Source organism: Pelodiscus sinensis, chromosome 6 (genome assembly GCF_052426305.1).
Source record: "Pelodiscus sinensis isolate ZL-2025 chromosome 6, ASM5242630v1, whole genome shotgun sequence".
Lineage (NCBI taxonomy): Eukaryota > Metazoa > Chordata > Testudines > Trionychidae > Pelodiscus > Pelodiscus sinensis.
Genome location: NC_143057.1, coordinates 107,188,195 through 107,214,027, shown reverse-complemented (window position 1 = coordinate 107,214,027; position 25,833 = coordinate 107,188,195). Strand labels below are relative to the sequence as shown.

The 25,833-nt window shown below is 41.0% G+C and overlaps 1 protein-coding gene and 1 long non-coding RNA gene across 5 annotated transcripts in view; one reads left to right on the top strand and one right to left on the bottom strand.

The window, feature by feature from the left end:
- Window positions 1-9,532, top strand: part of LOC142829972 (uncharacterized) — a 33,304-nt gene extending 23,772 nt beyond the window's left edge. Inside the window, exon 2 of the long non-coding RNA XR_016349945.1 lies at window positions 7,265-9,532. This is a non-coding gene — a long non-coding RNA (uncharacterized LOC142829972). The remainder of the gene's footprint in view (window positions 1-7,264) is intronic.
- The window catches only part of RANBP3L (RAN binding protein 3 like), a 51,263-nt gene that overhangs the window by 18,793 nt on the left and 6,637 nt on the right, over window positions 1-25,833 (bottom strand). For 2 of the 4 annotated variants that reach the window (XM_075932535.2, XM_075932536.2), the window contains exons 2-11: window positions 13,440-13,498; window positions 13,151-13,187; window positions 12,322-12,399; window positions 10,938-11,012; window positions 9,534-9,674; window positions 8,771-8,916; window positions 8,110-8,213; window positions 5,404-5,488; window positions 4,425-4,527; window positions 682-812 (exon numbers count right to left, since the gene is read on the bottom strand). In XM_075932535.2, coding sequence (XP_075788650.2) covers window positions 682-812; window positions 4,425-4,527; window positions 5,404-5,488; window positions 8,110-8,213; window positions 8,771-8,916; window positions 9,534-9,674; window positions 10,938-11,012; window positions 12,322-12,399; window positions 13,151-13,187; window positions 13,440-13,498 — 959 coding nt within the window. The remainder of the gene's footprint in view (window positions 1-681; window positions 813-4,424; window positions 4,528-5,403; window positions 5,489-8,109; window positions 8,214-8,770; window positions 8,917-9,533; window positions 9,675-10,937; window positions 11,013-12,321; window positions 12,400-13,150; window positions 13,188-13,439; window positions 13,499-25,833) is intronic. The other 2 variants (XM_006116755.5, XM_089779417.1) reach the window with 1 other exon arrangement.

Here is a 25,833-nt window from a genome sequence, read left to right as displayed (position 1 = left end):
TTCCCTTGGAATTCACACCTCCAGATCAGCTGCTAGAAGTGGGCCTCATCCTCCTTGATTGGATCACCTCATCATCTCCAGCCTGATCCTGGCCTGCATATTTATTCCTGCCTCTGGAAATTTCCACTACATGCATCTGACGAAGTGGGTCTTTGCCCACGAAAGCTTATGCTCCTACACTTCAGTTAGTCTATAAGGTGCCACAGGACTCCTCGTCGCTTTTGCAGATTCAGACTAACACGGCTACCCCTCTGATAAGAGGACAATGATGCACCTTAGTTATATTATAAAACCACTTACTTTGATAACACCTTACTTTAAAAAAATCAAGTCTTTGTATTTATAAAGTAACTTTATGAGTACTTATAATTTGGTGCTAGGGATTACTGACCTATTGTGAAGACAGTTATAACAGACAATAGTAGAATAAGACTTTGGCTCATGATTTTGGAAGTTGAAAGTTCTCCATATTCAATGCAGAGCATATACAATGAAAAGCTACATACAAACTGTAAAATTGGTTAACAGAAGCACATTTTTAACAAAGGGGCAAAATTATTAATTGTCCACCAAAGTAGTAATACATGCATATTCATAACATTATAAGTTACAGTAGACCATAATGTTTTTTCTAAACATAAGAAGAAAGGTTCACCATGCAGCCTTTTGGAAAATATGTACCTGCAACACGTTGTGTTCTGTTTCTTCCCCTGTTATAACTTGAACTTTATCTAATAAATATTTCTTTGCTGGTTTGGAAATGTGATCAGCAGCTGATTCAATTAGTATTGACTTCTTGACAAAAAATGTTTCTAAAGGAGAAAGAGAAAGAATAGAAAATCCTAAAATGTCTGTCCCCAGAGGGAATGTTTTTAGCATGTCAATAAAATGTCTATTTGTATTGTCTATGTCTTTGTATGTTCCCCCTAGTCTAGATATCAGTCAACAATTTAATAAATTTCAGGCATTCCAGTATATTCTTCATAGAATAAAACCGCAGTCCAGGGTTCTGTAGAGGCACATTGGTCCACCCACAGGGGACAACTAGCAGGATCAAATCTAGCTAATTAATAGTTGAGTTTTCAAATCAAATTATTTTGTGACATTGCTGCTCAGAGTCATAGTCATGAAAAACATAAGGCCCGTATATAATAATGGTAATAAGAGTGGTGTGAATGTTTAGCAGGAAAGAACATGAACAACTAGCTAAAACTATAGTTGAAGGGACTTGTTCATAAACAAACTATTGACTGAAATGTGTTCACAAAGTATTCATTACACAATTGTTAATAGCAAATACATTTGTAAAACTCAAAGTTTATTCAAGGAAAACTTGCAAATAAAAATAGTCTAATCAACAAATATTCATTATTATCAGGGCTTGACAAATAGTGTAATCTACTCGCCTGTGGAGAGTAGATTACAGCCCGGAAGAGCTGGCGCAGAGCGCAGAATTGCGCGGCTGGCGAGCGGGACTCACCACCACTCAGCGAGCCCTGATTATTATGATAATCTAGCTCTAATTTTGAGTCACAAGCTAAATGACAGTTGTTTTCTGGAACTTCAGGGGGTAGCCGAATTAATCTGTACAGCCGTGGTCATCAACCGGTCGATCACGATCGACTGGTCGATCGCGAGGCCTTGACCAGTTGATAGCGAAGCGTTCGGGCCCCCCCATTTTTCCCTTACCCCAGAGAAGCCCCACTACCTACCTCCAGCAACAACGGAGGTAGTGCCGGCTTCCCGTGGAGTGGATGGAAGTCCTGCAGCTTCGCACCACTTCTGGGGGTTACAGAAGTGCACTGGCTGCTCCCCTCCCAGAAGTCTGTGGCGTGCCGGGCACGCTGTGGGAGGGGGCATCGGCCCCGGAGGAGGAGCGCGGCGGCTTCCCTGTGCCACAGGAGGGGTGAGTCGGCCCCGGGAAGGCACTTGTGGGGAAAGGCACGTGTGGGGGTTTCCCCGCGCCGCAGGAGGAGGAGTCGGCCCCGGGAAGGCACTTGTGGGGGAAGGCACGCGCCGCAGGAGGAGAGATCAGCCTCGGGGCAGGCGCGCGTGGGGGGAGAGGGGGTCGGCCCCAGGGCAGGCGCACACAGGGGTTTCCCCGCGCAGGGGGAGAGGGTAGTCAGGCCCAAAGGAGGTGTACACTGGCTTCCCTCTCGGGGGCGGGGGGAATCCCGGGAGGATGTGGGTGCAGGAGACTCCTTGCCCCTACTGGCACCCTGCCCCCTCGGCCCCCTCTTCTCTGCCCCCTCTTCTCACTCCCCAGCCACAGAACTCTGTCCCCGCTCCCGTCCCCAGCCACAGAACTCTGTCCCCAGCAGCACCCTGTCCACAGCTGCAGAAACCTATCCCCACTGGCACTCTGTCCCCTGCTGCAGAACCCTGTCCTCTCCCCTCCCGGCACCGTTTCCTCTCCCCTGCCCCCAGCCACAGAACTCTGTCCCCACTGGCACCCTGGCCCCTGCCGAAGCACCCACTACCACCCTTCCAGTACTATGTCCCCTGCTCCCACCAACACAGTTGGGGCCACATTAGTGAAGTTTGGGAGAGAGAGGGGTTAGTGGAGGGTTTTTTTGCACCTCGCTTGTGTGGCTCCAACTGACTTTTCTGTGGGTCAGTGACCCCTGACTCAAAACAGGTTCCCTGCCCTTCTCAGAAAGACAATGCAGAAACTTTTTGTGTTTGACATAGTATTTTATTTAAAAATGAAGCCTGGCCAACAAGCCCCCAACTGGGGCCTAGCCTGGCCACAGCATCATAACACTCCTGCACTCCCCTTTCCCCCAGACCCTAAATCTGAGCCTGTCATACACTGGAACCCCCTGCCCTGAGCTCCTCATATCCTAACCCAATTCCTGAACCCTCACATCCAGAAGTCTGTGGCTTGCTTAGTACCCTAATCCTACATCTGACCCCAGCACTGCCTGGCCTGGAGCCCCCACCCTGAGCAAGCATCCCCTTAATCACCTTCTCCTGCATCCAGATTTCCTCCCAGAGCTTGCACCTCTCACCCCTTCCCACACCTAAATCCCTCATTCCCACCCCAGAGCCTACACATCCTGTCTCAGCCCAGCGAGGATACGGCTAGACTGCAGGTGTTTTTCAGGATTCCAGAGATATTCCAGAAAAAACTCTTCTGCATCCAGGGATACGTTTGTTCTTCCGCTTCTTTTAGTGGAAGAGCAAACATGATCTTTCAGTCACCCCTATATTCCTCTTTCCACAAGGAATAACGGGGCTTCCAAAAGAAGTGGTTTTTCTGACATTTGGTCCAGTCTAGACAGGCCAAATGTTGGAAAAACCTCTTCCTACAGAAGAATTGGGGAAAAAAAGCAGCAGTATAAAGAGGAGGAGAATAGAGAGGGTGACGCTTCAAGGAAGGGGCGGGGCAGTAGATCTTGGCTTGTTCTGTCATTTAAAAAGTGATCTTGGGTGTTAAAAGGTTGGAGACCATTGCTATACAGGATAAACTTAAAAAACAACAAAAGGTCTGGTAGCACTTTATAGACTAACAAAATGTGTAGATGGTGTTGAGCTTTCGTGGGTACAGCCCACTTCTTCAAATGACTGGAGATATGAGTTTAGGATGTGCAAGCCCAAGGGGAAAAGGTGCAGGGGAGGAAAAAGCGAAGGAGGTGGGAAACAAGGAGCAGAGGAAATGAAAATAGCAAAGGGAAAAACAGAGCTGGTGCCTATAAGCATCTGAAGATTGGATAGTTAAAAGGAAGCAGATAAGGATCAAAGGGAACTAACACAAGAATCCACACAAAAGACAGGACTATGCAACACTTTAAAGACTAACAAGATGGTTTATTAGGTGATGAGCTTTCGTGGGCCAGACCCACTTCCTCAGATCAAATTGTGGAAGAAAATTGGCACGACCATATATACCAAAGAGATACAATAACAAAAAAATGAACACATATAAAATTGTCAAATCAGATTTTAGAATGGGGGGAGAGGAGTAAGAGGGGGAGGTTAGTGTCTATGAGATAATTATATTAGGGGTGATAATTGGGGGAGCTATCTTTGTAATGGGTAAGATAATTAGCATCTTTGTTAAGGCCCATTCGTAAAGTGTCAAATTTAAGCATGAATGACAGTTCTGAGGCTTCCCTTTGTAGTCTGGTATTACAGTTAAAATCCACACTGAGCTGTTGGCACCTTCACTGAATATTAGGTAGGTAATGTCCCAGCCATCCATTTTCCCCATTGAGGTGATGATGATCAGAGTGAGAATTGAATTTGTGGATTTTTTTTTCTGGACACTGAAATTTATGGTCCACATTCCAATAGTATGCTAATGACTGGATAACTTTAAAGTAAATAGATGATAATTCTGAATACATTAAATGTGATGTTTTTTATGATGCACTGAAACTAACCTATTGATAGAATCTCATTGTATTTGTTTGCTAACTTACCTGTATGTGAATAACCAATACAAAATGTTTCAGCATCCATGGTTGTTTTTTCTCTCTTACGTAGATCTGTTTCACTATGTAGGTTAGGGGATTTTTGAGGACTCTAAAAATCGAAGAAACAAGGAAAAAGCAGTTTAAGAAATGGTGAAGTTTACATGTTTGATATTGGTAGCAAGCTGAAAGATCAGGAATGTTTTCGATCATATAGTACACAGCAGAGATAAAGATTAGTTGAAATAATAGCTTAACATGCATACTTTACTCCTACCTGCAAATACTGACATAGGATGTAAGTAAAAAAGCATTTGGTATTTCAGTCAACAATGGAACTTTGTCCACTATCTTTCCAAACTAATTCCTTAATTTACTGGTCACCCTATGTATCCAAACTGTAAAAAACGACATTGTAGAACTTAGAAAAAAATCACTCTGAGATATTTTAAACTTTTATATTTAGCTGATTCTGCAGTGTTATAGGTTTCTTATCATGCACATCTCCTGTGTATTTGTATAATGCTAATCAATAATTTTCTTGAGAGTCAGAGTGCAGAAATTCTACAGCTCTGAATTTTTAAAAGTTTAAAGTGGTTTGTGGTGTTGCAGAACATTGCTAATATTGATTTTCCTACTGAAGGGACAAGTCTAAAATTTGGGCCACCTAAATTGCATGCATGAGTTGTGCACATAAGCCAGTTGAGCATATCCAACAAGTAACTGTCTGTACAGAGAAGCACTGACACATATAATTACCCATTTTGTATTGATCCTGTGCACAGAAACACATTTAACTTTACTCACATGATTTGACTTAAAAGTGATGACTCTTGCATAAGCATTTACAGGACTGGGAGCATTGTGTGTACATTTAACAAATGTGGTGGTCACAGTATAGGTTACCACTTTGAAAATGTGGTCCTCAGTCTTGAAATGCCAGCTTTTTCAGAAACAGAAGAAAAATGTCAATATTTACAGATCTTACCAAAACTCTCTCGACCATGTTTTCTCCAAACACAAAATTAGAATTTCTGTTGTTTAAAACAGTTACATCTTCAACTGGCTGATTTCTAGAGGAACAAAATACATGAAAAATATCAATTAGACTTTGTAAAAGATACAAATAGAACATCTATACATGTGTAATTTACCTTTCCATATCTTACGTTAAAAACAATAGCTCACTGGAAAATCATCGAGAATACTTTCTTAAAGGATTTTAGGGAGATACATAGTATTTCATGTAGCATAATGAGAATGTTCCTTAAAGATTACATAGTAGAAAAGACACTGTTGCAGCATCCCAGGAGCAGTATAGGGAAAGAATTATGCATCAAAGAGGCACACTTTTCTCCCTACTACTTCTTACTCTAGCAAACTGCTACGCTCCCTGTGTCCCTTAGATGCGTTTGCCACAAGATCCACCCACTCCCTATCTTCTTCATCTGTTCCTGACCATCTGCTTGGGCAGTACAGAGGGTGAGGTGTACAGATTACTTCATCATGCCTAGAATAGATTATGTCCATGCTGCAATATATACTCAAATCTCTCAGACTCAGGCTTAGACATGGGGTCCTAGGACCCTTCTGGGATGGAGGGTCCAAGCCAGAGTCAACCCTTGACCCAGGGTTCAGGCCTTAGTGCTCTGAAATATTGATACAGCCCTGCTTGACTTTGGTCCAGGAGTCTACCAAAAGTGTCCCATTATTCCACAGACCATCTTCTTTTGTCCTCTCTATTGTAAAAATCTCCAATAGATACAGCTGAATATAGAAGCCTCCTGTTAGGGTACATCAGCAACTCAGTGAGTCAGCTTTAACCCTTCCATTTTCTTCCAACCACCAAAGGAAGAGATGCAGGTCAGGATAAGTAAAGAACACAGCAGGGAGGAAGGGAGGAAGGGAGGGAGGGAGGGAAGAAAGAAAGAAAGAAAGAAAGAAAGAAAGAAAGAAAGAAAGAAAGAAAGAAAGAAAGAAAGAAAGAAAGAAAGAAAGAAAGAAAGAAAGAAAGAAAGAAAGAAAGAAAGAAAGAAAGAAAGAAAGAAAAGAAAGAAAGAAAGAAAGAAATTCAAGCCCTCTTCAAAACCATCAGCCAGACCAGATTTGGCCCACAGTCTGTCTGTTGGCTACCCCTGAGGTAGGATAAGGGCTAGGAGTAGAGCTTGGGTAAGGCTGGGGCACAAACAGGTTCAAGAGTGGGCTGGAAGTATTGAGAGTAAGACAAACTGCAAGAAAGTAGGAGAGTTCCTAGCCAGGTAGTGTTATTACACAGACTTATCTCCAGCTTTGGTGGGCCTGGAGAAATACCCGAGTGTCCTGGTACTCTGACCCTGGCTCAGACCAGGGAGAAGTTGCTGCTGCATGCCCGATGGTTAACTCATTGCTGGAAAGGTAAATCAGGGAAGCTAGGTTATTGCTGCATAGCTGAGCGATGATTCAGTTCAGCTGGATTGGAGGGACAGCTGAGAGCACAGCCCTAGTTTGGCCATGAGTTTGTCTCACAGTTATGGCCTCCAAAATGTGAAAGGCCTGACATGTTAGAAAAAATCTTTTGTTGCAAAGCCACTGACCATCTTCCCACCCTCAACCCAAAGAAACCATGATATTTTTGTAATACAAAAGCAGCTTGGCATTTATAACATAGACAATGGTATGTAGGACTGTAACTGTGGTTAACCAGGCTGTACCCAGGGAGATTCAGTGGACCAAAGTCTCCCTTTCACAATATACTGCAGTTCAGTTTTGAATATATCATTTTATGTTCTTGAAATTCCACATGCATTGATTCTGTGCTCCTCCAGTGAACTATTTGAGACAATACCCTTCTTTGTCTTGTCTTGTTGCAGGACCCTTGACCTCCACTGTCTGCTACACCTCCATTGTCTGACCTCTGTGCAGTTATGAGCCTGGCCCAATTTACCTTCACAGACTGTTCCAAGAGGAGCATTTCATGGTGAACTTGAGTCAACCAACAGGTCCAGTACCAGAAGTGGAGGAATTTAAGAATGGAGAAGAGGCATGCCAAGAAGCATGAGGAAAGACTTAGGCAAGGGATGGGCAAGACAGCCTCCATGAGCCAGATCCAGCACACCAAACCGGTTCATCTGGCCTGTGGTCACCCTGCTACTCCCTCACCCCCAGGCCAATCAAGATCTAGTGATGGGCGAGTGCATGAAGTCTCTTCCCCCCTGCCAAGGCACGCAGCACCAGAGGGAACCACCAGTTGTTCAAAACAGACAATAGGCTAGGGTGGCCACATTTCAGGAAGCTGTTATGGAGCCTGGGATATGCATTGTTTGACTCAGGTCTGCATGCTGCATTGTTGATGCCAGAGCCCCAGGTTCAAGACTGAGTTAGAAAATTCTTAAAGTTGGGTTAAGAAACAGACACTCAAGTCCTGGGTTCACCAACACAGGTCAGCTGATTTGAATCCCATTAATCCTGGACTTTCACTACAATGTAGACATACCCTTAAGTCCAGGTAACTCGTGCAAAGGTGTAAGGGGAAGTTCTTACTCCCCTTCACAGGCATGTAGTTCAAATTATAATCTGTCCTTTTTGGCTGATCTTTGCATTTTTTCAGGTAACAGCTACATAGACAAATGTAAAGCAACAAACCAGAGGTCAAAATCAAATTCTTGCTATTCTTTAGGTACACAGAAAAAAAACCTACACCTTTTTACTAACTTACCCTATTGTTTTAGGGCTAGAAAGGTGCATGAAGATGGATGGCCTCCCTGTTTTCTCAGAACTTCCTGAATTCGCTTCTGGCCAATGAGAGCTCTCTTCAGACAACTGGAAACAATTAATATAATCAATTGAAAACGTTGGAAACTATTTTGGGGTCATCTTGAACTATAAATAGTTTTTTCCAGAGGTTTTTGCAAAGCCAAATGAATGTGGGAAAGAATTACTGACAAAAATAAGCCCATGAATGATGTGGCTACTTGCATGCAGGAGTTAAGATCATTCATGTGGTGATCTGCAGAGACAGGACTTATTTATTGTGTGAAGCAAGCCAGTGAAATGCCTAACCAGATTTTTAAAAATTTCTTAGAAAATATTGTTTCCAAACCCTACCCCAAATTCAGACTGAATTACAAGTTTATAGCATATGCACACTCATCAAGCAACTGCGTGGGCAGTTGACAAGAGTTGGATTTTCCCAATTGGCACAATTGCTCCTGTGAGGTCAGAAGCAAAACTCCAGTTAACTTGAATGGGAACCGAATTAAAATAATACTGAAGATTTCCCTGCAAAATAATTAATTTCAGTGAAATATTATGGAAATAATATTCAGGTATATGGAAAAACCAGCTATGTATATTTGCCATTAAAGTTATATTTTTACCTGAAAATTTGCTTTCTCTTTAGCTTTGGAAAATGCCAATGTATTTTCAGTACACATCTGCCTTCCTTCCTTGGATAGCTCAGACTGTGGTGGCTGTAAAACAGCAGGTCTTATGACAGACCACTGCTGAATTTGTGACAAGGGTCCTTGCAAAATAAAAAATAAAAAGTTAATATGTACAACCTTTCCTTCACTTTTCAATAACACATTTTTGTCTTTCATTTTTGTGACTCATAACATAGATGTGTTGTAGAGTTTTAAATTAATTGTATTTAGTGTCACTATTAATACCTGCCTACCTGTTTTTAATTCCATCTACAACCCCTGCCAAATAAAGGAGTGATGTAATATTTAAGTAAAACAAATCTTTACCAATTGTCATAAATCGATTTTATTGTTATATGAAGCTTGATCCTGCACCCATGGAAGTCCTGCACCCAGGAGTTTTGCCTTGCCTTCAATGGGAGCAGAATTCAGCCCTTTATGTAACATTATGTAGCAGACATATATACTAAGTGTGATAATCATTCCTGACCAGTGGTCCAGAAGATGGCCCATGAACCCCTTAAGTTTTCAAAATAGGGCTTTGAGTGGACTTAAGTGGTTTACAGGCTCATAATACAAGCCTTCTGAACAATAGGTAAATTTCAGCTATAGAGTGTAAGCTACATGTGCCAGGGACTATCTATGTTTTACTGCTCTGTACAGTGTTGAGAACACTGTGGATGAACAACTAATAAATAACAGTATTAACAAAAGTTACCTTTTTCTGTTCTTGTGCTGTCATAGTTTCTTTGGAGAAGGGCTGAGGTCATGAATATGTTATTCTTTACTGCAAAAGAAGTGTTTATCCACAATGTTGAATTGTTAATATGCATTTCTGTAGCTCCCATCATTGCAGCATCTGAGCATCACACAAACATTAATGAGCTTATTTCACACACCTCTTCAAGGAAGGAAGGGGAAGTGATTTCCCCAGGAACTCTAAGGCAGAGTCAGGAACTGAACACAGATGCCGTTGGTGTAAATCACCACTTTAACCACAAAATTGTCTTTTGTTAGCTCTACAGCTCAGTGCACAGCCACAGGTATGATAATGTCATCCAGTCAAACTATCCTTTCCCAAGAATACGATGGTGAATGATGGAGATCTAGCAGGTGCTGGGAGTGATGACCATCATGATAACTGTAATGCTGGTCAGTGTGCGGTGCTGCTTCTGCCTTCATATGGTTTCCAAATTCTACCCAGAACTATTCAGAAGGGCTGCCAACACTGTCCCATCAATAGTATGCTTTAAAACGACATGTCTTTTTAAAGGTGAAATGCTTGTTCCATTCCAAGAGGATTCTGGTTTGTTGCCATACCAATTTTGTACCCTTACCAGATTATTATTGATTATGGGTTTCCAAATACTTTTAATTCAAAAAGTTTTCAATCTGGCAGTCTGCTTCTTGTTTCCCGCCTCCTTCGCTTTTTCATCCCCTGCCCCTTTTCCCCTTGGGCTTGCACATCCTAAACTCATATCTCCAGTCATCTGAAGAAGTGGGCTGTACCCATGAAAGCTCAACACCATCTACACATTTTGTTAGTCTATAAAGTGCTACCTTATTGATATATATGAGGGTGATCCCTCTTAAATCTTGGCTAGAATGGTGGGTTTTCCCAGTATTGAAAATGGTGTCACAGTACGGATAAATATGCAAACCACAGTTTTAGTTCAAACACACCTAGCTCTCACCATTTCTTTAACTCCATCTCATGTTTACTGTTCATAATATTTGACATAATATTTTATAGGTCAATCTAGCCTTCTACCTACTTGCTACAAGCCTTTGTAAATCTCAGAAACATCTGAGTTGCAACTAGTAAACTGCACAACCCAGTGTAGAGTATGGCACTGACTGCTTGCATCCCATCCAATCAGCAGCTGTTCTGCATGCAGAGTATTCTTTAGCACTATGGGATGTCCAATACTGACTGAGAAATCAGTGCCATCTATTGAATCATGAACACATCTTGTTGAACATCATGAAGTTCCTTTTCTTCATTTCACACACAGATTTGGCCTAGCCATTAGCTTAGTCCCACAGAAATAGCAATTCTATTTTGTTATTTCACTGATTTTCTGTTTTGTGTGAATATGTACTGAATAATATTTGTAATTACCTGGCTGTGATGGAGGAAAAGAAAGAAGAGTAGTACAAGAAGATGATCTCACTCTTTTCTGAGAGAGTGCTGTATCTAAAGATGTGAGAGACTGAAATTATACTTTATTCAAAGCACAGTATCTAAATATGGATTTTTCATGTTTACAAAATGTTCTGCCATGGATGACCAGAATCTATCTGTACCGGCAACTACGAAGGCTGTGTAGTGTAGACTTCAAATTTCCCACGTTGCTAACATTAGTGCAGTTTCTACATAGAGAAGGACCTGGCAGCTGCCACCATTTTGACCATACCATCATCTAGACCAGGGTTTCCCAACCTATGGGTCGGGACCCAAATATGGGTCACCATTACATTTCAAAAGGGTCACCAAGTGTCTCCTCAGGTGGCTCTGCCCTCCCTCCTCCCCCCCATTTTTGAATTGCCTTGGGTCACCAAGTCTTCCTGAATTGTCAAAATGGGTCCCCGCTGATCTAGACCTTTTCAGATGATAAGTGCTACACGAGTCTACACTGGTAGGCCTAATGTTGCTACCACCAATGATACCAAATACAAAAAGTAGGGAAAATATAGTTCAGGCATAGCCTAAAATTCTGACAATGCTAATCAGTCTTTTTTTTAAGTATGGAGCTGTTCAGGACTAAGTAGATACAGGAATGATCTAGGTGTAATTTTAAGGATAGATAAGATTAGCTTATTAGTACCCATTTAACTAAATGAGGGGGCCACAATGGCAGGGTGAAACAAAATATGATTTACCTACATTAAGTCCCAAATAGTGAGGCAAGCATCTGGCCCCATCACTACAGGAACAACACACTTTGAAACAGACATTATACTACACATACTCAGTACACAGTGGTGTTATTCAGTGAGTTGTGTTAGTATTCATTCAATATTGTGGAAATAACCCCACCAACTTGAAGGGGTCTCCAAGTCAGATGATAACTGATTGGAGGGGAAAGCCCTTGACATAGCTTCTTAATTCTAGCCCCCTCCCACCTCCGCAGCCCAGGATTATGAGGTTGAACCATGAATATCTTCACATGATAGAAAATTCTATCTTCTCTTGACCTAGTCAAAGAATTCCAGGGAAACTCATGATTGAAACACATGGATCTTTCACTTCCTTATGTGGGAATAACTCATGTTTGACCTGGGGCTCTCTGTTAATTTAAAACCAGTGTTTTTCATACTTAGGAAGGTGCAAGTTTCTCACTGAGTATAACTTGCAGACTAATGTTGATATTTAAAAGTTTTGGTGACTTGGAATTATTCTAACCAAAATGTGCATCTAAATAATGAGAAAAATATTTTTCTTGCTTATCAGTCTAGAAAACATAATTACTACAATTATAACTGATTTGAGCTAAATGCCATACCCATGTAAAACTGTGAGTCCGACGTTTGGAAAGTGAAAGATGAAGACCTTGCCCGTTTCCTGGAACAACCAACGAAATCTAAGAGAAATATAACATATCATATCATACACCATAAAAATCAAAATTTGCAACAGATTTCAGTAAAATATTGCGTGCAGAATTCTAATGTTAAAAGTCTAAATTAAAGTCTGATTTGGACCCGACCTGAGTACAGACAATCCAACCTAACCCAAGAGTGTTGAGTCATTTTCAGATCCAACTCAACCCAACACTTCCCCTTGGAACCTGAGTCAGTGTAACTGCGTTATCTCGGGGCAGTTGGCATGCTGAGGCTTCCCACTCCCCAAGTGTCATGCCTGCAAATCATCTCCAGCTGCCTCCTGCCCGTGGGGTCAGTGCAGTGGGGGCTGAGTGCCTCCTACTGCTAGCCACTGCTGCCTCACTGTGCTGTGTGTGCTGCGGAGTGAGAGACACTGCAATCTAGGGGTAGCAGCCACTGTGCTGACTCATGGTGAGACGGAGGTGCTCAGAGCTGTCAATAACCAACCTGACCGGAGAGGTTTTGGGATGTGTTTAGACACAACCTGACCCAAACCCAACATTTGTAATTGGATCGCATTGGGGGCTCTTGATATCTCACTAAAGGCCTGATCCAAATCCCACTGAGATCAATTCCACTCCCACTGACTTCAGTGGGTTTTGAGTCAGGCCTTCTTTCACTGTGTTGCAGGCTGTATAGCACTATGCTGATTTTGAACAGAGGGCTGAAACAGGACTCTGCATCCACAGTACCCTTCCATGTATGGGGTTTTAATTATGCAATTATTACCATTTTCAGCCTTGCAAACCAGGTCTTCTGCAGGCCTCTAGGAACAAAAAAAGAACAAAAGGTGTCAATGGGTATATCTACACTGCAGGAAAATATCCCAGGCTGGCCTGTGTTAGCTCACTCACGTTGGTGGGACTATAAAATGCAGGGTCAATGTTTGGACTCAAATTGACCCCTGGCCTATGGAATGCTTCCCCCTTGAGGAGTCCAGGCTCTGCAATCAACCCCTTTATTCCCTGATTTTCAGGCTGTTTCAAGACGAAAGCAAATGAAAAAGCTTAAATATTACCTTGAAAGGTCGTCCTTTCTTTTCAAAAACAAATATGGGCTGCGCAATAACGGACGTCTCTGGAAAAGGAAAGAGGTCAGTTTTAGACCATATGAATTAAACTATTTATCGAAATGCTGCTTTTACTAACCTGAAAATCACTGAAGATTTTTTATCAAGGCATATATCATCTTCTAAAAATATGGGGCTCTGTCCTGCAGGGCTTTCCCAGACAAAACTCCCAGTAAGCCTACTGTGAATTGTGCCTAGATAGAGCTGCAAGATTCACCCCCATATTTTTCCAATATTAGACCAAAAATAATGCTTTCATCCAATAGGATCCCAAAATACTTTACAGACTCTGGTCTTCAGGCTATTTCCTCTTCATTTCAATAACAATACTAGATAGATTTAACAGATATTTGGGGCCAGATTCTGATGTCTTTACTCAGTTTTTGCTTAGACTTGGTAAACAGTACCTTATTACACCACACTTTCTCATATGAGGCTTGATATTATTCCCAAGCTAATGGGTTAATGGGGTGCAGCTCTGACTTGCATGGCTGCAGGATCAGACCAATTATTTCCATCCCTGTAGTATCTGAGCCCCTGTCAAAAACATCTTTTAATTTCCTCCAGAATTCAGTAACTAAAAAATGTTCCCCTGCAACCACTTCAGGCAAGTCACTCCTCTCCCTCCTTGAATCTCGTCACAGGTTCAAGATCTTTTCCCACATAAAATTCATAAAACTCCTTGTCATAACTTTCAAGACTATGCATTGGTTTGCCCCAGCACACCACATCTCTCTCATTTCCAATCATTCACTGTTATGGACCTGATCCAAAGTCCATTGACGTCAATGTATCTACTTCAACTGACTTTGGTGGCTTTGAATCCCACCCTTTGTCCTTTCATTTTCTCACTATGATGTATCCTTACCTGGCTACTTTTTTGGTGCTATTCCATACCCTTGGAAAGTTACCTCTATTCCTCTCTGTCAAACATCCTTCTTCTCCTTCAAGTTCCCCTCCCCATACTATCGGTCTCTAATTTAAAAGATTCCAGTTGATATGATTTTCTATATTATTTGTATTAATTTTTCATCATCATCAACAACCATGGGCTCAATGCCTGTTGGTGTCCGATACCTCCCTCACTATTGCCTTCCATCTTTCCCTGTCCAGTGTGGAGTGGCTTAGTTTCTGCAGACTAGCTCTGCACCAATCTACTATATCATCTACCCATTCTCTGTGGGGTCTGCCTCTCCTATTCGGACCATCCATTATGCCGAATAGCAGGGTCTTAACTTTTCACTCGTCATTCATTCTGCAGGTATGCACAAATAGCTGTAACTTCCATTGTATAACCTTCTTCAGTAGGTTCTCTTTGGGCTGTATCTTCTTATATAATTCCTCGTTGGTGACCTTCTGCATCCATCCTACTCTCAGGATCTTTCTATAACAACTCCTCTTGAATGGTAATATCCTTTTCTTCGAATCTTTTGTTATCACCCATGTCTCACGTCCGTACAACATGCTGCTAAATACACACGTTTTCAAGATGCTCAGTGTCGTTCCAATTGGTATTTGCTACATAGTGACAGTTCTGTGCTTCACAGAAAATATTCTGAAAAAATCTGCTCCCTGAAGACTTACAATCGAAGTTTTTCAATGTGACTACTCATACAAGTAAAGTTAAGCATGTATGTAAGTGTTTGCGTAATTGGAACTAGAATGAGGACCATGACAAATACATGAGTATTTAATATACAGTAGGAAGGAGAAGGAGGAAAAAAAATATATGAGTTACGGAAATGAGCATGTATAGTCAGTGAGTTAGGATTTATATAATTCTTGATGCTTCAAAAGCTGTGGAGAGGTTTGTTTTAAGGTGGAAACAATTTTTATCATCTTCAGAAGACAGTTTTTAGGAATGTTTGAAAGAGAAACTATGCCTCATATAAATCATTATTTTTATTTGCTTTAACCATTGCTCCCCCTTATCCTTTCTTTCATGTGTTATCTTCATGTTCAGCGTTTGTCTAGTTTAGAGCTCTTGTTTCCAGTAATGAATGGCCCAATGTAATTGCAAACGAAGAGGCAAAATTTGGCTCACTTAGATTATTTGGTATCTTCACACAAAGGTAACCAGATAGCGAATGTGAAAAATTAGAGCAAGGGGTGGAGGAGTGGGGGAAATAGGCACCTATATAAGACAAAACCCCACATTTTAGGACTATCCCTATACAATTGGAACATCTGGTCACCCTATTTGCCATTCTACCATTTAAAAAAAATGAGATGGCTGAATATACCTCACAAAGATGTGATTTGTATAACAGGACTTACCACAAGATTGACCTATTAAAATCTCTATCTTTTCCCCATACATACAGTTCTGCAAATATAAGAATGTGACATCTTTATTTTGGTTTGCATACCCACTGATAGTCACACCATTCTAATTGCACAATCAGTTGCATAATGGTATAATAAGCCATCCATTCGTGCAGGAGTGGCCAAACTACAGGTTGTGAGCTACATACAGCTCTTTTACAGTTAAAGTGCAGCTCATGGAGCCCCACACAATCCCCCATTCTCTGCCTTCCAGACTGAAGGAGCAGAAAGCTCAGGGCTTCTGCCCAGCAGTGGGATAATGGGATTGGGGGCTTCTGCCAGAGATAACTGGTGCCTGCTGAGATTTGGGGAGCACAGTGTAAACATCCTCCCCAACAGCTTAAGTCATGCCCTCACAGGCACATACACCCTGTTACTCTGTGGCCCCTCCCTGAAACTCCCAGATGTTACCTCCCCATGGGGAGGCAGTGATCAAATCCATCCCACTTCAGCCACAGCTCCCAGCATTCCAGCTCTAGCAGCTGCAGTGCAGTGAAGGGTCCCAACTGCATCATGTGACCACATGAGGGTCACATCTGGAGAGGGAAGAAACATGACCCTGCATGTTGCCCCATGTGTCACTGTTGGCTTTTGCTCAGCAGAAGGGGAGTCTCATGGCTTCAGCAAGAGCAAGGGCTGAAGCTCTGAGCAGGCATCTCCCATGGAGCTGGCAACTTGAAACCCCCATCCCTGCAGGGTGAAGCCCTGAACCACACAGGCAGTGGCACACAGCTGAATCTCCGAGACCCTCCTCCCTTCAGGGCTGAAGCCCTGAGATTTGGCAGGCATCTCCTGTGATACTGAAGTCCCAAGCACTGGAAGAAGCACCGTGGCACTTAAACTTCTGAAGATCGTCATATGCAGCTCAGAGGGGCAATAAGTTTGGCCAATCCTCCATTAGAACTTAACATTAGTAATACAAATGTTTCAACAACTGTTAAATTACCCATGTAAACAAGTATTGTTTATAGAACCCAGGCGCAAAAAACATGCAACTGATTATCAACAACTGAAATGCACTGGTAGTAGTTTAGAAACAAGGTAATCATTATACCAATTAATCACCCCTGTAACTTAATTTTTTACAGTTTTTTAAAATTTCAAAGTAATTTACAAATATTTTGGCAGACCTGACTCTTATTTACACCTGCTTACTCAAGAGCTGAATTTAGCCACATCAGTATTTCTGGCAATGAAATGTTAACAATTCTGTGATCACCAAGGATGTCATGGTTGCCACTATATTAGTCATTCACAGTGAGAGCTTTGGCTCCCCAACCACAATGCCCTACAACTTTAGCTAAAGGAAAATCTCTATTAGCTGATAGCAGCAATGGGCATTTGCTGTAGCATTTAGTTGAGCAATTCCAATTCCGTCCAGCAGAGGGGGAATATTACATATAATCCAGCAGCTCTCAGTCTTTCAAGACTACTGTACTCCTTTTAGGCACCCAATGTGTGTTGTGTATCTCAAGTTTCACCACTTGCTTACAAAAATCAGACATAAAATACAAAAAGGTGTATCAGCACCCTATTACTGAAAAAAGCTTATTTCTCATTTGTACTATATAATTATAAAATAAATTGACTTGAATATAAATGTTATACTTACATTTCAGTGTACGGTATATAGAACAGTATTAACAAGTAATTGCCAATATGACATTTTAATTAGTTGTGATGTGTATTTATTAAATACAGCTATTTTCTCCCTTCCTCCCCCCAGTTATTAAGGTTCAAGCTTAAATACTAAAGGACACTTCAAATTACCTCTTAAAATGTAAAATCCAGCACAATATTTTAAAGATACTGTACATTTACCATTTTAAAGCCTGGAGCACATAGCATTAGCAAAGAATTAGAGAAACCCACTGAGGCCACATCAACTTTCACTGAGTCAGCCTGGCAGGAGATAGAAGGCTGCAAGAGGTTAGGAAGCCCTTTGCCAGAACACTATTATTAACTTTTTTCTTAATTACATTTGTAAACTGGGATTGCTGAAGAAAATTTACAATTTGTTGATTTATGGCAGGAAATTGTGGAGCTAGGATATTATGGTGCTCATTAGACATTAATAGGTGTATTCTGTTCTAGAAAATATAATCACCATTAACTCCACTTGAACTCGAGGAAAGAGTATTCTCAGAGCATTTAATGAGAAGTTACTAATACCACTCGGATCAAGTCATGTCATTTTCAAGGATCTATGCTGCTGCTACCAAAATCAGGGGAAAACCCTGTAGTGTGAGTATTGTGGGTGTTAAGGCCACTCTGCTTTTTTCCTGTAGTGAACTCATTAGTAATAAATCTTCATAATGTTTTTAAAATAATCTTTGTAAAATTATCCTATGTATCAAATTCTAAGAAACATTTAAAAACCTTCGAGCATGTTTAAATAAAATTCTTGTTCAACCATTCTCCTAGGAATGAGTGATGTACTGTAGACCTAACTAATCAGTGCTGCAAGACCAGTGCTATTGGGGAATTTGTACACTCATATGACTGTGGGTTTTGCATTGCTGAGCAAAGTTGATGCTGTCAGGGCTGCTGCATGATGGGCAAGGAAGAGGGAGGAGAGGGACAGCTTCTTTGTTTGTTTACCATTAGCAGGGGGCATACAAACTGGCACAGTGACTGGCACAGTGTCCCAAGGAAGAAGTGGCCCTTTGTCATTAGCAGCAGCAGCCACAGACATATACACAGAGCCAGGAAACAGGAGGGGTAGGATTGGGCAGCACCGCCTCCTCATTACAGGGAGGATGACACACAGACAGATACAAACTAATGAGTGACTGGATAAAACTGGGTTGCTCCAGTCCTGTGCTGTTCAGCTACTTTTGGGTGAAGGAAACTGTTGAAAAAAGTCACCACTGATGCCTGCCAAAGAAGTTGCCTCTGAATGCTAGGACTGGAATAATCCACCACTTTCAGCCAAGAGGAGTGCCTTCCCATAAATAATCCTTACAGATTGGACTCCTTTTGCCTTTCAAGTGCCCTGAAGCTGCTGAATTACAAAGGACTTGGCCTGCTATCTCTCACCTTGAGACCTGTAGAATAATCCCATGCCCTTCAGCAAGCATTAGATTTGCCAAATTGTCTCATTTATGAATCATCTACATGGCAAGGCATGGTTCCAATAACTTACTTACATGTGAAGAATTGAAACTCTGGATCTGATATTTATTCTGCTCTCCCTTAGATGTGAAGGATTCAGATCTCAGTTCTAAAACGTGTGCAGGTGTGTAGAGTTTCTGTACATAAAGAGGAAAGCAAAATATTTGAAGTCACAAAGGTCCACGCATGTACACAAAAGTGGACTACTAGAGCTGATACTGTATGTATGGGTCTCAGAAATATTTTCCCCTCTGGCAGTTTTGAAAGGGTCCCACTTTTGATGAAGGATTGTGCAAGATACAATCTTATTCATGTTTTTTAAATCAAAGTAATTTAATTGGCCACATCTGGAAAGCCTTGAAATGTTAAAAAGGAAATGTAGGGTACATTATGAAAACATCTCTGTGGCTTTTACTTCCTTAAACAAACCATCCAAAACAGGATGATGAAAAAGGATGCTGGGAAATGTTGGATGATATAGTAATTATGGTACAAAGAGACTTCAACTTGGTCTTGCGCTTATTGTACGAGTATTGCTGTATTTTTTAAGCACGGTCACCTCTGTGCTCAGGTAATAGGCTCTATCAACTGCACATGCATAAATGGAGATCATGTTTTTAATATCTGATGTGGGGAGAAAAGAAAATCAGACTTGGAAAAGCATGATTGCTGGATGTTGAAAGAGCACAGAAAGCATTAAAAAGAAAGACAAGCAAGGATATAGCTGAATCCAGGATATAAAATTTGTTTACATTAACTTTGCGTATACTGTGAAAAAGTCTGTTTACCGAACTAGGTGTGTGGTACTTTCAGTCCGCAGTACAAAATGGTAAGGTTTACTTTTAATTCTGTTGATTTTATGGTTTCTCAAAGTTGAAGTTTTTTGGCTTCTTGGTTTTTGCTTTTTTTTTTAAATGTAAGGTAGTTTTTGGCTGGTTTAGGTTTAATGTTGCATATTTTCCTGAGGACAGGTAAATAATCTGTGGTCTCTAAGGACAGTGCCTTAGCTTCAGACATCCCCTTCTCAACCTAAAAAGGATGAGAGGTGGATTCATGGAGACAAGACAACAGTTACAAACTGTTTCCTCTTTGTAGTCTGCAAAATTAAGTCATTTTCTTTGCATTTTAAAATATAAAAATAATTGTTCTGCCTTCGGTGTTCTTGGTTTCACATTTTTGTAGGCATCTGAGAACATTTTAAAAATATATGGGCTACGTCTAGACTACATCCCTTTTTCGTAAAAGGGATGTAAATTAGACATATCGCAATTGCTAATGAAGCAGGGATTTAAATCTCCCCTGCTTCATTAGCATAAATATGGCTGCCGCTTTTTTTCGGCAAGGAGCTTTGCCGGAAAAAAGCACCAGTCTAGATGTTGATCTTGCGGAAAATAAAGCCTTTTCCGAAAGATCCCTTATCCCTCCATGAGATTTAAATCCCTGCTTCAGTAGCAATTGCGATATGTCTAATTTACATCCCTTTTACGAAAAAGGGATGTAGTCTAGACGTAGCCGTGGGGTAATTATAGACGTGTATAGCCACCAGTTTCAAATGTGGATATTTCAAGTTAGGTACCTTAATATGCATTAATACACCTAAACAAAAATGCCTGTATCTCTTGTATATTCTACTCTAGTCACTCCCACCGACTTCAGTAGTAGCTGTGAATGCCCAACAATTCTAAAAACCAAGCCAATTTTTACATGGATAAAGATTCCTAAATTTAGGCACCTCCATTTAATAAGGTCAACTCTGTTTTACTGGGTAGTTGAAAATCTGTAATTTCCTTGCCAACTTTGTAATTAATCAATGCTGAGTGCCTTAGGATAAAGGGAGTGTTGTAGCCATTTTGGGACTAGAATTTTAGACAGACAAAGTGTGTGAGGTAATATCATTTATTGGACTAACTTCTGTTGGTCAAAGAGGCATGTTTCAAACTAAAGAAGAGCTCTGTGAAACTTTACAGCTTGTCTCTTTGCCCAACAGAAATTAGTCCAATAAAAGATATTGCTTCCCTGGTCCTATCGCTCTCATATTAAGAAAGTAAATAATTGATTTTCTCATACAGAGTTCTGTATTCCGTTCTAATCTATCACTCTTGCTAATGTTTCATTAGAAAATCAAGAAGCCAGTTAATTCTAACAGAATCACTGTTGTAAAATTTAGGATAGCCAACCATTCAGGATTGGCCTGGAATGTCCAAGAATTAAAGATTAAGTCAAGTGAACAAATCCCTAGGAATATATCCAACCAAAATTGGCAACCCTACAAAAAGGGTCCTCCAAAGGTCTTCTAATCCAATCCCCTGGACTCAAGGCAGGACTAAGTATTATCAGAACCAACCCTGACAGATATTTAGTCTGCACTTAAAAAACGTCAATGACAGGGATTTCACAAACTCCCTTGACAATTTATTCCGGTACTTAACTTCCCTGACAGGAAGTTTTTCCTAATGTCCGACCTAAACATCCCTTCAGTTTAAGCACATTACTTCTTGTCCTATTTTTCCCTTCCTCTTTTAACAACCTTTTGTGTACTTGAAAACTGTTAGTGTGTCACCTTTAAGTCTCCGCTTTTCCTGACTAAAGAAACCTGACTAGAGAAGCAAACATGGCAGGAGACCAGATTGGCTTATAGGGGAAATCCTTGGTGAACTTAAGCACAAAAAGGAAGCTTACAAAAAGTAGAAACTTCGACGAATGACCAGGAAGGGATATAAATGTATAGCTCAAGAATGCTGGGGGGTATTAGGAAGGCGAAAGCTCAACTGGAATTGCAACTGGCAAAAGATGTGAAGGATAACAAGAAAGGTTTCTACAGGCATGTTAACAAGAAGAAGGTGATCAGAGAAGGTGTGGGGCCTCTACTGGATGAAGGAGGTAACTTAGTGACAGACGATGTAGGGAAAGCTGAAGTACTCAATGCTTTCTTTGCCTCTGTCTTCATGGACAAGGTTGGCTCCCAGACTAATGCGCTAAGTGATGCAAGATGGGATGAAGATGGACAGCCCTTGGTGGGTAAAGAACAGGTTAGGAATTATTTAGAAAAGTTAAACGTACACAAATCCATGAGTCAGGACTTAATGCATCCGAGGGTACTGAGGGAGTTGGTAAATGTCATTGAGGAGCCTTGGCCATTATCTTTGAAAAGTCGTGGAGATCGGGAGAAATCCCGGATGATTGGAAAAAGGCAAATGTTCCCATCTTCAAAAAAGGGAAGAAGGACGATCCAGGGAACTATAGACCGGTCGGTCTTACCTCAGTTCCTGTAAATTCATAAAAGGGATCCTTAAGGAATCAATTTTGAGGCACTTGGAAGAGAGGAAAGTGATCAGGAATAGTCAGCCTGGATTCACAAAGGGCAAGTTGTGCCTGACCAATCTGATTAGCTTCTATGATGAGGTAACTGGCTCTGTGAATGTGGGAAAGTCAGTGGATGTGATATTCTTTGACTTTAGCAAGGCTTTTGATACGGTCTCCCACAATATTCTTGCCAGAAAGTTAAGGGAATGTGGATTGGATACATGGATGGTAAGATGGATAGAAAGATGGCTAGAAGGCCGGGCCCTGTGGGTAGTGATCAACAGCTCAGTGTCAGGATGGCGGTCGGTTTCTAGCGGAGTGCCCCAAGGTTCAGTTCTAGGATCGGTTTTGTTCAATATCTTTATTAATGACCTGGATGAGGGGATGGATTGCACCCTCAGCAAGTTTGCAGATGACACTAAGCTAAGGGGAGAGGTAGATATGCTTGAGGGCAGAGATAGGGTCCAGAGTGACTTAGACAAATTGGAGGATTGGGCTGCAAGAAATCTGATGAGGTTCAACAAGGACAAATGCAGAGTCCTGCACTTGAGATGGAAGAATCCCAAGCATTGTTACAGGCTGGGGACCAACCGGCTAAGTAGCAGTTCTGCAGAAAAGGACCTGGAGGTTACAGTGGATGAGAAGCTGGATATTAGTCAACAGTGTGCCCTTGTAGCCAAGAAGGCTAATGGCATATTAGGTTGCATTAAGAATAGTATTGCCAGCAGACCCAGAGATGTGATTATTCCCCTTTATTCGGCTCTGGTGAGGCCACATCTGGAGTATTGTGTCCAGTTCTGGGCCCCCCACTACAAAAAGGATTTGGACGCATTGGAGAGGGTCCAGCGGAGGGCAACCAAAATGATTAGGGGTCTGGAGCATATGACCTACGAGGAGAGGCTGAGGGAGTTGGGTCTGTTTAGCCTGCAGAAGCAAAGAGTGAGGGGAGATTTAATAGCAGCCTTCAACCTCCTGAAGGGAGGTTCCAAAGAGGATGGAGAAAGGCTGTTCTCAGTAGTGACAGATGGTAGAACAAGGAGCAATAGTCTCAAGTTGCGGTGGGAGAGGTCCAGGTTGGATATTAGGAAAAACTATTTCACTAGGAGAGTGGTGAAGCACTGGAATGGGTTACCTAGGGAAGTAATGGAGTCTCCATCCCTAGAGGTGTTTAAGTATCAGCTTGACAAAGCTCTGGCTGGGTTGATTTAGCTGGGATTGGTTCTGCCTAGAGCAGGGGGCTGGACTTGATGACCTTCTGAGGTCCTTCCAGCTCTATGATTCTATGAAACCCAAAACCCCAATTCTTTCAACTTTCCCTCCTTGGTCATGCTTTCTACACCTTTAAATCATTTCTGTTGCTTTTCTCTGAACTTTCTCCAAGTTGTCCACATTGTTCCAAAAATATGACATCACATACTGACCACAATAGCCTAGCTGACGTTACTAGGCAGATACCAACACCTAGCTTTTATATAGCTCATATGACAAATATTATTCAGAAATAAGCTAGTCAAATTTGAAGAACGTAAAATGTCAGTGGTAATTAGTAATCTTCCAGGAAAGTAAACATTAATGCTAGATAATAACTACACCGTACAGCAGGGCTACTCACCATGTGGCCTGTTTGTTTGTGGCCTGCGGTGCGGTTTGGGTTTATGCAGGACTCAACATGCATCTCTCGGGTGGGAGCCAAAACAAAAAAGTAGTCAATATAGTGGTCTTCTGTTGATATGTGTTTTAGTAGTTAAATTCCTAGATTGTCACTGCTCATTAAAAGTGCTGTCCTTTGGGTGGAAATCAAGTAAATATTGCATTTTATTAATGTCAGCAGAACTGACTTAAATGGGGCCTGTATGTTGTATAGTCTTGCCTTAATCTTTGTGTTCATGCCCGTCAGTGTGAAAGAAGCTATTTGCATATATATTTGTATGTCTATACAACCACACTTTAGTTGCGGCCCTCGACATGTGCTATGAGTATCACTGTGGCCATTGGGGCTTCCAAAGTTGAGTAGCTCTGTCTTACTGAGTGAATTCAATATTCAAAATTAAGCTTAAACAAGAAAAAGATGTATTTTAAGTTTCCCCATATAGCAGCCAGTGTTTTTCAGGCTGTTTTGCTGATGTTGTGCTACTGGCCTGCTGTAAGGCAAGTGCCTCAAATTTTCACTGTTATCTTTCACCTAGTTCACAAATCAAGAGCCTTAAAATGGCCAATATAGATGCATAGAATCATAGATTCTATATTGGAATCACAGAATCATAGGACTGAAAGAGATCTCAGGAGGTCAAGTCAAGCCCACTACTAAAAGCAGGACCAATCCCAACTAAATCATCCTAGACAGAGCTTTATCAAGCCGGGACTTAAAAACTTTGAGGGATGGAGATTCCACCAGCCGAAACATATTTTGTCTAGCAAAACTGAGAGTAGAAACTTTGTTGTACATGTTTTGTGATATGGTTCTTTACAAATTAGTGGAATCCTACCACCTGACATCTTTGGATTTTTATTCTCTCTCATTCCAAATTTTGGACTTTATAAGAGCTCAGTGAAATGCGGAATGCTCAATTTTTTAAAATACAGAAACTATTAAATGAGAATATCAATATTTCTGAGTATAATTTCCACCCTTATGTTTCTTGGTACAAGGTTGTATAGAAATTCGCAAGCTTCTGCACTCTACTTGTACTGTATGATTTTCACTAATCTTTTTTATTGTTTGCAGAAATTAATACTGCAACACTTAAATGAAGTAGTGTAAAAACGATTTAATTGTATGATGAATCTTTAGGGAAAAAAATCAGGATTAGTTTAAATGTTTTCTAAAAGAAGAAGCTTACAGCAGTGAGGTCTTTTTGTTTGCCACTTTTAGCATCAAACCACAGCCATTATTACCAGAAAATTGTCTGACCCAAATTAGGCCTATCAGTGCTGTGTAGTATGGTAGTATGTAGTATACTGTTAAATACAATATGATATGGCCTTGTCCACATTTTTCTAAAAGTAAATAGACTCCTACATGTGTCCTCCTGTAAAACCATGAAGGAAGTTTTATTCTTGATGTCAGTGTATTTCCATTTTGCTGAGTTTGCAGACAGAAACAATGTCAACATTCTGGAGACATAAAACTATATTCACCTTAATGGGTTACTTTTAAACCACAAAACCTAGTTAGAATAATTTGATTGTTTACCCTCTTAAACAAACCGCCAAAAGATAAACACTCTGCTGAACACAAACCTGAATGAAAGGTATAGCTATTTTAAAACAGGTTTGGGATTTATGTTTTCTAACTCCCAGGAAATGATATTCAGTAAATAAAATTAGAATATATATGGCATGTTTTGTAGAAGTTTTAATGCTAATATTCTATAGATGTATTGTTTCAAGTAATATACTATTTAGCATTTCTTGTGACTGTCTTAGGAGAAGGAAAGAGAAAAATCAGATTCCTCACTCGTGATTTTGGTGATAATTTCTTCAAAGGTACTTGGCTATTACAATGATGGACACACACTCACATGAGACAAATAGACAGGCAAGCAGGTTTGTAGAGTTGCCAATTGTTCAATTGTGCAAACCCAAAGATCTTTGCTCTGCC